This window comes from Pholis gunnellus, assembly GCF_910591455.1.
Source record: "Pholis gunnellus genome assembly, chromosome: 22".
In the NCBI taxonomy this organism is placed as follows: domain Eukaryota; kingdom Metazoa; phylum Chordata; class Actinopteri; order Perciformes; family Pholidae; genus Pholis; species Pholis gunnellus.
The window spans coordinates 8517414-8530861 of NC_136549.1; the positions used below are offsets into that span (position 1 = coordinate 8517414).

The 13448-nt window shown below is 45.2% G+C and overlaps 1 protein-coding gene across 4 annotated transcripts in view; it reads right to left on the bottom strand.

The window, feature by feature from the left end:
- The window catches only part of dock4b (dedicator of cytokinesis 4b), a gene marked incomplete at its 5' end in the record, with an annotated part of 98724 nt that overhangs the window by 59048 nt on the left and 26228 nt on the right, over positions 1–13448 (bottom strand). For all 4 annotated transcript variants that reach the window (XM_079183490.1, XM_079183491.1, XM_079183492.1 and 1 more), the window contains 6 exons: positions 2988–3139; positions 8250–8334; positions 10290–10438; positions 10954–11050; positions 11143–11198; positions 12291–12331. In XM_079183490.1, coding sequence (XP_079039616.1) covers positions 2988–3139; positions 8250–8334; positions 10290–10438; positions 10954–11050; positions 11143–11198; positions 12291–12331 — 580 coding nt within the window. The remainder of the gene's footprint in view (positions 1–2987; positions 3140–8249; positions 8335–10289; positions 10439–10953; positions 11051–11142; positions 11199–12290; positions 12332–13448) is intronic.

Consider the following 13448-nt stretch of genomic DNA (forward strand, 5'->3'; position numbering starts at 1 on the left):
ACCTTGTAATGCACCAGTGCCTGACAATGAGCCGAGTCTCTGGCACGGTTAGCAGGCGCGAGCTACAGTAGGCCCATTCACACAAGAGCAGCATTTACCCCAACAGAGCCTATATAACTTGACTTCATGCTGCAAACGGCTACGATGGATTAGGATGTTTCACAGTCTGAGCTATTAAAAGCTCTTATTACAAGGGCTTAAAAGTTACCAAGTCTCGTCTGTGATGTAAATAAGAGGCTGCTTCCTGCACTGTAATTCAGCGTTTTGTGTATGTAGGGCAGCGGGCGCCGTTTGAATTAATTACAGTTCTGATAATTAATTATACAAATGCTCATGATTTTTCAGACATGTGCTCCTTTCGGTAAAGTTTTCCTTCTCCATCGTCCGAATTGGAACGAGCCGGTCGAGAGCCGGTCGGATTTAGATGCGGTTGTTCCTCATTAGCTGCTCTCTGTAACTTTCCAGGCCATTTATCCAGCCATATGGAGGCGGATTCCTATGCATTAGACATGAGACGTGCGCACGTTTTAACCCCAGCCCTAATTAGCGCTCTACTGTGGAAACCCCAACTGCCAATTAACAGCCACTCCTGCAAACACACACACATGCGCAAGTCCCTTACACCCCCCCCCCCCCCTGCCATCAACTCCTCTCCCTCACAGCTGCAGCGTGAGGGAGAGGACACCCCCCCCCCCCCCCCCAGCGGGACCGTATCTCCCTCTATCACAGCTGGCATTAGCATAACATGAATGGCCGACTTCCCTCCCCTCTGGGCCCGCACGGAGCCTGCTATTCCATCTCCTGATATCGATGATTGCATTAAGAGCTGTGCGATCACCCGTTGAGGGGGGCGGAGGGGGGGGGTAGTGAGCGACTGGCGTGTAAAATACTGGCTAAATTAACTGCCACCGTTCCCTCCCCACAGCCGAAAAACCTTAATCTACCCCCAGAGGCCTTGTTGAAAGATGAGAGAAGGGCTAGACTAGACGGTGTGGTGAACAGGTAGAGAAAACACACCAGGCCAGACCCTATCAACCACATGCGTCTCTTTGTGAAAAACACACACTGGGCCTCTGCTGTTCACACTAAAGGAACATAAAAACACACACACACATAGGCAAACGCACATGTCCACTCATTCAGGATGACCCTGTTGGAGTTGAGTGGAGGTTGCGATTAGGAGGCGGGAAGTGCAAGTATCTACGGAGAGACCGGAGCGAGGCAGTGTAAAGTGTTTGATCTGGGATAGCGAACAGAACTTAGAGAAAGAGCAACGGGATCAAGTGTGAGCATGGTCGAGTACGCCACAGTGTGCGTCGAGCTGGGAGAGCCAGACGAGGAGCCTGTATCGAACACAAAGCAGCTAGCACGGTGCACGGGGGCTGCTGGTGTTGGCATGGTACTGAAACAACGGGTCGGACCCCCATCTGGTCCCTGACACACACACACACACACACACAGAAACCACCAGCACAGAAGGAAGTGTCGAAATGGCTTCATGCCAGGCATCTTGCCTAAATGTGTGTGTGTGTCTCTGTTTATGTGTGTGACCAGACAGTGAGAGACAATGTTGGCCAGCTGCCATTGTGAGATCTTCCTTGAAGACAAAACCACTAAGGCCCAATGGTTAAGGTCTGACAGCCTTTTCCCCCCAATACTGACACAAAGAATGGTATTTAGATCAACTGTGAGAAAAATCTCAATTTGTTATTACATCATCATATGATATCATATTGTTATTATTTGTATTCGGTGTAGATAATGGCGCATAACATGAGCTTAACAACTAAAGCCGACTTCATTGTGTGTCAGAGAATGAATGAGCTGTAAATCCATTTCAAATGCGGGCATATGTTACGAGTGGAACTTGATATGATGCCACTGGACTCTAATTACCCACTTCAAGTCAAAGTGCGGGTCAGGAATAGTCGCCAAAATGTACCTTCATTATTGGCAAACCTCTTACCGTACATCAGGAACTTGGATGCATGCGCTAAAAAGGAGGCTGGAGAGCACATTTATATATACTTCCGAATTAAAAGTGCTTCTGATCCACTGATGACACACGGTATATGCGTGTGTGTGCGCGCTTGCGTGTACACATGCAGAACTCATCTTTCTCTCGGACAGACCGCATCATGAAAGCCAAACCTCGCGCTCTGCTTGTAAAAATAGAGCCTCCTTTGTTGTGTGCCATTATTCATATTATGAAGGAAACCACAGAGTCTCCACGCAGGGTTTTAAAGAAACTTAGGTCAACCAAGCTCGCACAAAAGTTAGATATTCTGCCAGTGATGCGATGAATAATGAATTGGATTTCTTTAGAACCAGAAGTGGAGCTACTGTATACTGAAGCGAAATAATAAAAGAATCAATGTCACCCTCGTTCTTCTGATGTGACCCTGTGGGGCGGAGAGTCAGCGTCAAACACAAGCATGACTTATCAAAAGGAGTTTTCACTGTTGCCGTGCTCATTTTCCAACCCACTCATTTGCCTTGTCTGACGAATCCCGCTCGTTTGCGACATGAAATGGAAATTTGTTCTTCGCTTTGAACTGCGAAACCGGGGAGTTTAAACACAGTCTTGCATTTGGCCGGCGCCCCATCGGGAGCACGTGGGCGTGCGTGTGTCATTGCGCGGGCGACGTGTGCAGACTCCCAGGACGATAGGCTCTTTCATGTGGACGGCACAGACACTTTTTACAAGACAAAATAGCACGGCCTCGCCCACTTTTATGTGTCCGAGTGCGCTTTAACTACCTGCTTCATCTAATCAATCTTCATGAATATAATTAGAGCGGTCCTCTTGACATCAGAAGGGGAGCCCTTTGAAATATCGCCCTGCAATCACCAGTCCACCTCACTTACATTGCTATGGACGAGTAAACATTGGCTACTATTTGAACCTACAAGTATACAAAAAGCGATGCGTGTTGCGTCACTACTTGGTCAAATCACGGGGGATTCTTTTCTCTGAAGTGTCGTACCTGAGCGGCCGGTTCTCCCGTCCATCGTAAATGTGGAAGAAGACTTCTAGCTCTTCCCCCAGATTTGCACTCATCAGACTCTTCACGTGGACGAACAAGTGATGGGTGCTAGCGGCCGCAGGGGTCTCCTTCTTACGATGCCGATGTTCCATCTGCAGAGGAGAGAAACAATATCGGCACTAATCAATTTCCAGAATGCTATTCTGGGCAGAGAAATCTTTCTGTATCAGACTTGATCCGCAACTATACAGAACATGCACAAGTGAAATACATAAAACAGATACAAATACACATTGTGCTGTTCTGATATAGGATTGAAGGGATGGATTTGGAAAGGTTAAAAAATAAAAATATAAAAAGTAAAATCCATAAGCTCTAAATCCAGAGAGATCCTCAAAAAGCAGGATCAAAGCTTATCAAATACAGTTAATACCGGGGAAAAAACAACATTTGGTTACATCTCTTTTAATACTGGCCAATCACATTCAAGAGCTGCTGTGTTTAGTATCGAGTATCCCTCTGAGACTTGATTTGCTGCAGATTTGCATATATATTTAAAGACTCAGGCTAAGATATAGATTTTGTTGATATAGATGGAGCTAATATAACGTGTAATAACGCAGACTGTCAGCAGCACCAGAGGCTAAGATGCGAGTCGTTCGAGCTGTGCTGTCTGATTGGTTTTTTTTGTTGCAATCTTGGTGCCAAAGAAACACAGGAAACACTTATTGCTGCACATTAACAAACACTTTATAAACAAGCATATTCATCATCAGGTCTAAAAGCACTCAACATGGCCCCCTTCCTTATTTAGTTACCTCTAGCATTTATCTGCAAGTAGGTTCATTATTTTCTTGATAGAAAAATGTAATAATGGTGTTGTGTGCATCCCTTTCAACTGGTGGCTTAATCTCAGAGAAACAGAAACCGCAGCACTGAAATTCACCCTGAATATAAATGCGACCGTCCCACAATGCGGCAGAAAGTCTCAGTGCCTCGTAGTGCATGGGCACTTGTGCCTGGTATTACATGCTATATTAAGTCAATCTATATCAGAACAAATCAATAATGCAGATCAATAACGCCTCCCGCAGCATGGTGCGGGCGTTGTAAACACCACCCGGATCGACACACGCCTCGCAGCTCTGTTTATGAGAGGTTCATCCTAATCCCCTGTCAACATCCAAAAATACGAGGACAAACACACACACACACACACACACACACACACACACACACACACACACACACACACACACACACACACACACACACACACACACACACACACACACACACACACACACACACACACACACACACACACACACACACACACACACACACAGGACCAGATGGCCAGTAGAGCCGCTGCCAAATTGTGCTCCCCATTCACTTCTGTAGCAGGAAGAGATGGGGAGGGCGGGGGGGCAGGAGGAGGTTGAGGAGTGAAGGAAAGGAAAATAATGAAGACAATGCAAGGGCGAAGTGCAGTAAAGCATCACCCCCAACAAACATTATTCGGTATTTTTATTTATGAATTATTCTGACCTGTGAAGGTTTTGTTATTTGCATTATGTCGTCAAAGTTACGTTGGATGGTTCTGCAGGGGAAACCATGTTGGAACCCTCTTTATTGGTTTATTGGTGCATTTAAAAGAATATGTCAACATTTGGGTAAATAATCTTATTTGCTTTATTGCAACGATCGATTTCACTCCCACCTCCCAAGCTAAGTTTAGCATAAAGACAGGAAACAGGGGGGGAAAGTGCTAGCCTGGAGCTGTACAACGCTAACAAAATCCACCTACCAGCACATCCAAAGCACACTAATTAATATTCCATAACTCATTTGTTTAATCAGCACAAAAGATGTGAAAGCAACAAAATTGCCAGATCACCGCCGTTTGCCTGGTCAGGCTAGCTGTTTCCCCCTGCTAACAATCTTCATGCTAATCTGAGCTAATCAACTGCTGGCTCCAGCTAAATATTTACCATACGATACTTTCATCCAACTCATCGCATTTCCCAAAACATTTAACGATTCTTTTGAGAGGTGCATAATACGAGATTGGGATCATTTTGATTGCCTGAAAAAAACAACTTGAGGCGGGATTGAACGTCTCAGAGGATAATAATAATAAAGAATAACTTCTCTGCAAGGAAGTCGGACAGCTGAGGTTGAGGATTTAATTTGCACGTGGGCTCATGTTCCTGATTCTGAATACAATTATAGAATGTAGAAAACTGCAATGATTGAATGAAATGGGCTTTTTTTCCCCCCAGAAATAATGACATATATTCCTGGAGGCACTCTAATTTTTTTATAAAAAGTAAAACCTGGAGAAAAAAAGAATACGCATAAACATGGACGAAGTGAAAAAAATGCAGCTTGAAAGTGGTTCTTCCCTACATTACAAATGAGCTGTTTTGACTCGGCAGTGATGTTTTGAACACACTCGGGAGTGCGTTACCACGTGACGGCGATATTGCTTTGACAGAAACTAAAAAGGCATCAGAAACGCTCCCTCAGAGAAGGTTCAAGTCTCTGGAAGATGAAATTTTTATGTGGTAGGGAAATGTGAGCTAAGCAGTGATTGCCTAGAGGGTAATCTAAAATTGATGATGTGCTTTGGAAAACAGTTGGTTGCACTATAAATACAAACATACGAAGAAGAAAAAAACCCACTAACATCGTCCTCTAAGACTTAAAACATGCTTGAAAATAACAACGCAAATCATTTTACAAGAGCAATATCTGTCAAAATGATGAATGTGTTTTGTTTGGGTCCTGACTGCTGCTGCTGCTGCTGCTTTTCGTCTGGGAAGGCCTAATTCATGCTGTGGGATTTCACTACGGGGTTATTTTCAGTGTGTCATTTAAGATGCCCGACCGGAGCGGCGCGTGGTTGTTGTGGCAGCTTCAGCATGACTAGACACAAAAACGATGGCCGGGACAGCCCCGGCAGCCCTGCTGGCAACATGAAAATTGTACGGGAAACAAGGAGAGGGCCAGAGAGATATATAGCTGCACAGAGAGAGCACACGACCATGTGAGTGCTTTTCCAACCGTCTCATTATTGTTCACTCTGTCATTTTTTACCAAACAGCATGAGGCAGCACCGAGCAGAGTGACTGCCGGAGTAGCTTCTGAAAAACGGGTCAGGGGAGGGGGGGTCAAACTGAGGCGACGGAGAAACTTCTGGTCTTTCTACATCCCTCCTTTCATCCCTCACTTCCTCCATCTGTATTTAAGCCTCTTTTCGGCCCTCTTTTAAGCTCGCGGCGAGGAGACCTGTGTGTCACGAGCGGGACGCAAAGAGATGCGAGCTGCATCACTTCGGGCGATAAGTGAAGTCACAGAGGACATTTTGCTACCACGCGTCCAGGGAACGGGCCCTCGAGCTATTCGTCACTGCCACCGGTAATAAATGCGTCACTCTGGGATCTCAACCCTGGTCTGCTCCTCCCGCGCTCTGCTCCGGACTCCCTCTCCAGGGGCGTTGGAAGCCGGCGTGCCGTTGCACTACAGGCAGGTTGAGCAACTGAGCAGACTCGGCATGAGACTGGGGAGAAAGTTAGGGATTTGATAAAAGGTTGTAGCTCACTTAAAAGATACAACCAAGAAAAATGTTTTAAAAGGGTGTCAAGTCAAATAAATTAGGACTCAATCCCCAGAGTACTTACCTCACTGGCCCTGGCCCCGCTTTTAAATTGACCACTTTTAAAGTTACCAATTCTTAGCAAATCATAATACCGAAGAAAATGTTACCTATTGCCTATTCATACATCCAACAGACGCGGAGCAACATTAACATTCAGTCAAATATTTACCCTCATTTGAGCGCCGGTCAGAATAACATAATTCCTTGATACATTCTGGCAGTCAGGCTACACTTTCCTAGAGTAACACACACACACACACACACACACACAGCAGGTAATCCCCATCTCAATTGAATTAAGCCACACCACTGTAGCACAACAAGAAACAAAGAAGCTGTTCTCATAAACAAAAGATCTCACTGAAAAATATTGACTTAATTTGGGCTCGATATCGTGTTGCTTTGTGTCTTGGTGTTCGCGAGTGTGTGTGTGTGTGTGTGTGTGCTTTTGTATGTGGATGCCGGCGGTGAACACCAGTCCCTTTCTCCTGTCTCAGTGTAGGGGAATTGCAGTCATTTGCTCATTTGGTACGCCTGTTAATAGAGGTGCATTACGCTTTCTTCCTGCTATGCCTGCTTTTGTTTTGACTAACAAAACAAAAAGAAACAGATGGATTAAGAGCTTCAATTACCCCTGCGAAGGAAAAGCCGTCACAGTGTGTGTGTGTGTGTGTGTGTGTGTGTGATACAATTCTCCACGCACTGTATCAGGGCAGAGAAGTGGTTGCCACGGTAACAGAGGTTGGGGCTTGGGGAAAATGGGATGGGGGAAGCGGGGAGCAAACAAGGAAGGCTAGAGAACGAGCAAGAGAGAGGTACGGAGACGGGAGAGATTCAGACATTCTACACTTTCTATTTCTACGTGCTAACACGGAGTTTGTTGTGTATTAATAATGTGGAAAGTGCACAATGGCCAAAGCTATTCTTTGCAATCTTTCAGTCTAAACCTTTAAGCCAACGTGAAGTCCTTGAAGCGCTGAGAAAAACGGAGAGAGATTGTGTGATACGATGGAAAGCTCCAGTGCAGTGGAGAGATTGTCTCGCAAACTGCTGTTTTCCAAGGCCAAGAATGAACTTTGAATTCCCTACTTTTAAGCCAACATGGATGAGAAGTCTTTAAAAGTGCTCAAAAGGTTGTGGAAATGTTGAACATCGATAATTCCTTGACAACTCGGCAAACTCAATCTGCTGAGGAAAACATGTGACGCAGTCGGAAAAAAAGGCTCCAGAGCAGCGACTGAATGCACCGAGAGTGAGATTGTTTTGCATTCACGAAGATCTTTCACAAAAGCCAGGACACACCGATGTCCAGGATGGTAATATGTTTTCGTAAAGGTTCAAGATTTAAGCATAAAAAAGGTGGAGATGCGATGTGATGGACCAATGGACCAGACCAAGCACTGAAGAAACAAACAGTCCAATCTGATGCCATGGACCGGACCCTCTGCCCACGATACAGTACATGTGATGAGCAGGATTTAGCCGGATACACGCTCTTCTCCTCGCCTGCCCCTCACCACCCTGCTCCCTTAATGAGGCGCTGGGTTGAGAACAAAGCAGTTCGATATTGCGCGGAGGGTCTTGGGAGGACCACTCACCAGTCTGTAAAGCTCTGTGACGCTGATCTCATCGGGGTCCACCATGCTGAACTCTCGCCTGGGGACCAGGTCCAATCCGAGTTGCCTGTAACACACAGATTGAGAAAGTGAACTACATACAAAACAGTGGCAGTTCATTCATATCCGAGCAGGTGACGGGCAAAAGCAGGGCGACTGGACTGGAGCATTGACAAACAAAGTCAACGAACGCACAGCATGTAGACTTACACATACACAGACACACAGTGCTGCCAGATCACCTGTGTCACTCATTTGAATAAACTTGACAAATGAAAGAAAAGTGTCCTCTCTCTTTACCCCCCCTCCTCTTTTTCCTTCATCCAACCTCTCTCTCTCTCTCTCTCTCTCTCTCTCTCTCTCTCTCTCTCTCTCTCTCTCTCTCTCTCTCTCTCTCTCTCTCTCTCTCTCTCTCCTCTCTCTCCTCTCTCTCTCTCTCTCTCTCTCTCTCTCTCTCTCTCTCCTCTCTCTCTCTCTCTCTCTCTCTCTCTCTCTCTCTCTCCCCTTCTTATCGTCCTCTAGGCCGGCCCTTTCAGTGGACCAAAACGGCACGCTAGAGTGTGTCTCCTTGTCAGCAATAAAAGAGACAGGCCTGGTCAAGCATACAACAACCCACAGCGAGGGACTGTCCACCCATCTCACTAAGGAGGCGTGTGTGTGTGTGTGTTTGAGGAGGGCCCACAGCAGGGGGAAAGAAGGACAGTGAAGGGTAAGGACAGATAGAAAGACAGAATGCCAGAAGTTGGGGGATTGAATTATTTCGCCCCCATGGCATGAGAGGAAAGAGAGAAGAAAGAGGATGGAGAGGGTGCTGTCTGTGTGGGGGGGGGGGGGGGGGGGGGGGGGCTTGATTGAGTGAGGAGTGTGCCTGCAGGGATGGTAGGTGACAACAAAAGACAGTGGAGCAAGGAGAGAAGAGAGAGTCTTTGAAAGAAGGTGGAGACGAGTTGGAGAGTTGCGGGGGGCTCTTGCTTAGAAGACAGAATAACTGAATCAAATATTCCAATTGTTCCTAAAATATGTGAAGAAATGTGAGAATCATTTCACAACGTCATGTTCGATACAAGCGTTCGTTAAGTTAAACTAATGTTAGCTGAATCAGGTTGTTATTAGACCTCAGTGGGCGGTTTCTCATTAACTACAAATATGCTTAAATAGACTTTAAACTTTCTGCAGGTTGTTCCTCACGGTGAACATGAAGTTTTCTTTATTTTATTTGTTAATTTTGCGATGCGGGGTATTAATGTTGTTCTGCAGATGTGAGCAGGGGCTGGGAATGATTCATCGGTGGTGCATTCAAAGAAACTCAGACACTCAAGATTTTAGAGTGAGTGGTTGAAAAGCATTACATACGTAAGAGTTCAATAATAACAAACCCCAGGAACAAAATATCAGCATGATACTGAAACTGACCTTATAAAGCGGATCAGATATCGGCCATAACAAGACCGATCCACATTAAATACAGCTTCTTGGTCAAAGTCATAATAAAATTCAGTGTTTCTGCTAAACATCCCACATATGGACCTTTTGGGTTCAAAGAACTATGACATTAGATCTAAAGTTTTGGTTTCGGTTTCATGTTAAGGTTCCTGGTTTGCTTTAATGGTTCCTGGGTTTCTTGAAAACGAAAAAATAAGCAAAGAGACAATATAAATTATGCAATAAGGATGACGTGCATTTGATGACTGCATTTCAGATGTTTTTTATTGAACGCACCAAAAAGCAAGACTAAAAATTGTTCTGGTTCAAAACTACATTACCATGCAATAAAAACATAACTTTTATAATAAAGTAAGGCTGACTGAATGTTCCCTGTGATTATTGCTGCTCTCAAGCAAGCAAGCGAGCCTCTGGTTGCTGGTATTTGATTTTCACACAACACTATGAAGCGAATATAATCCGGTGGCTGAGCAGAGGGCAGAAAATCAGTCTTAAACCGAGTAGTAGTTCCAACTAATGAAAGATTAATGACTTCAAACATAGAAAAACAAACATAAAAACACAGATATAGGAACTCACTCGTTGCCCCAGTCCAATCTCGCCGTGATGTGCTGCTTGACGTCCCTCATGCGGTCATGGGTAAGGTGGCCCACCAGCACCTGCCGCCTCAGGTCCAGGATTTCATTCATCACGTGCCAAAGTCGATGGAACAAATCCCCCTCATTCTTCTGCAGACACAGGAAACAGTGGGGAGGGACGGAGGGAGGAAAAAAAAAATGAGTGGAGAAGCACAGTGAGCCAGTCAAAGGCGGGGACTGAAAGGACGTAAGACAGAGGGAAGGACACAGATAAGAAGACAAAAACATACATCTTGCCACCCGGAAGCCTAAGTGAAAACAAAGCGACAGAACGCACATTAGAGAGCCAAAGAGGAACACGGCGACCCACAGAGAGAGGAAGACGGAGAAACTTGAAATGGATTTGTGCAAATTAGCTCCAGTGTCCTGCTGCTTTTTGCCGCAAATGTATGCACTTTTGATCCGCGCGTATTCATCTGCTCAATTTAATCAGCACCCCAGATAGCTTAATATGCCACAAACACAATCAATCCCACTAATGAATGTGTATGAAAAAGCTTCGACTATTTGCGGCTTTTGAATTACCCAGAATGAAGCTTCGCTTAGGCGGCAGTGACATTCAAAATCGATGCAAACTGTGTGTGTGTGTGTGTGCGGATTCTTACCACATAGAGTTGTTTCCACATGGCACCCCAGTCTCGCAACGTCGAGGTCATCTCTGTGATGACGGAGTCTTCCACGGGGATGACCGTCTCAAATTGCCTACAAACACACACAAATAAGAGTTCAAACCCTCCATGGCGACACAGGGGAAGGGGAAGGGGAGAAGAGGGGGAGAAAATGGTGCCACTTACCCTTTATTCTTGACGTGGGCATTCTTCAAGTGGATGTAGCTGGACGGAAAGATCCCCTTTGAGCAGAAGACGAACGGGTTAATGAGAAGTTCTTCTAATTCAGCTCAGTAAGTCATTCTGTTCGCGTGCAGCAATGATGCATTCAATCAATACGGTGTGTTTGTGTGTTAAAAGAAGGAGAGCAGAGGGAAACGGGAGCAGACGAGGAGATAAAAGAAAGTAGCATTGGGGGTTTAGGAGACCAAAAAGATGAAAAGTGTGTGTGTGTGTGTGTGTGTGTGTGTGTGTGTGTGCCCTGTTTGACGCTAATAAACTGCAAGTTGCTCCCTATTGACTCGGGAAGATCAAAGCAGAACTTACGTTTAAGTAACTGAGGATGAATTCAACACACTCGCACACACACACACACACACAGACTGTGAACACTTTACTCCCAACTTGGTTTGAGTTATCACACGCTCTCCTGAGCAAGAGCCTTTAAAAGCCACATCTATTACTGTCACTTTGGTTTAATTGGTCGGTCTAGAGCAAGGACGGGGTTTTTTATTTTTACATGGAAGAGCTGTCATCCACTTGACTTTCTCTGCTTCTTCTTTTTTTCCAGCAGTCGAACTATTTGTTTCACAAATCACATTCTGATTCGTGCCGTCAGCGTAAACCTATGCTATCGTATTCTAGGGCGCCAACTACACACAGCACCGGCAGAGTTATTGAAGAGTGGAATTGATTCAAAGAAAATAATTGATGAATTCTTAAAAAACCTATTAACAAAGAAGTTGCTTGCATTAGACTTCTAGAGCTCTGCGGGAAATGATGTGATGTCTCAACGTAGGCCTACTAATAGACCTTCTTCATTTCAGACATTTGGGATCGTCATAGCCGGTGTAGTTTAATTAAAACAACAACCAAGGTTCTGCTCTAATCTGTCGAAAACATGCAAAACACCTGTGCGGATGGACCATAGGGCCTCTAACCCTGCAGCTGACCACATCCGGCTTACGTTACCAACACGCTGAGCACTTTCACCACACAAGAGTGAGCACAGCTAAGGATATCCGTCACTGAGTGTTGGTGAAATTGCTAGTTGCGGCGGCTAACAAAACTAAATGACGGCAAAACACACACGCACTCCGAAAAAGTTCGCTCACCTTGAAATTTGGATTCTTCAGGATGAACCCTCGGTACCAGCCTGCGGAGACAAAGCACCATTTTAATTTACAGCATGTGCGTATGAATATTACACCCCGACATCTTTATATCTGGCTCAGACTGCAAGGAGAGACGTTGGAGATATATGGAATACTATGCATTTAATAAGAGAAGGACAGGGAATGGGGATGCATGTGTGTGAGTGCATAACAAGCACACCAGACAGGCAGTTTTATTCCATTTCAGCATCATGTGAAAAGGGGGCCTGAGACATAAACGGATCTCTCTCACCGCCAACTGAATGACTCTCCACCGCCAATAAAAAGGTTAACACCACTTTATTTATTTTTATTGTATCACATGTCACCGGAGCGCTCGAGAGCACTGCGGTACAAGGTAACTTGTTGGCAGTGACCACAGGCTAATGCACAGCAGAGTGAAAGGAAAGGGAGCTGTGAGACAAAGCCACTGAGAACCCTGTGAACCTGTAACACTTGTCCTTAGCAAGTATGAAAAAAAAGGAAGCAGAGGCTACAGCTTGCATATGCTCGCGCCATTACACACTCCAATCTGGGCTCAAATTAGTACATGCTCGATGCTTTAGCAAATCCCAGTCCTGATAGAAACGATCTAATACGTTTCTATCTGAGGCTTTTGAGCTTGATGCTCTTTTCCAAACTGACGATCGGAGCTCATTCCACTGTTGCAGTCATTGTAAGTCCCTCCAGATAAGAGCATTAGCTAAATAGCTCAAATGTAAATGCATTAGATTATTCTAATCACTGTTGGGTTTTTCACCAAGAGCGTCTGTGACTTAGGTAGTGCTTTCGCTCCGATTTGTTTCAGGCATGCGTGCTTCGCAACGGCGTTGAGTAATTTGTCTGGGTCCGCGCTGTGGAACACACGCTCAGTATTTCCGAGGTGAGTCAATTTCTTTTTTTCAGCAGCAGAGGTCAAGGACTGTGACGGCTTTCTGAAACGTTTTAATGTCAGCGAAGGGTAGCGAGACAGCAGTACGAAATCAGTGGGATGGGACAACTGATCAATGAGCAACCAGGGCTACTTCTGCAAGATTGAAGTAGCTTTTGAAGGAACTTTTATGTGCATTTCACTGACACATCCACATTAGGAACATGGAGCATTAGGTGGTGTCTATG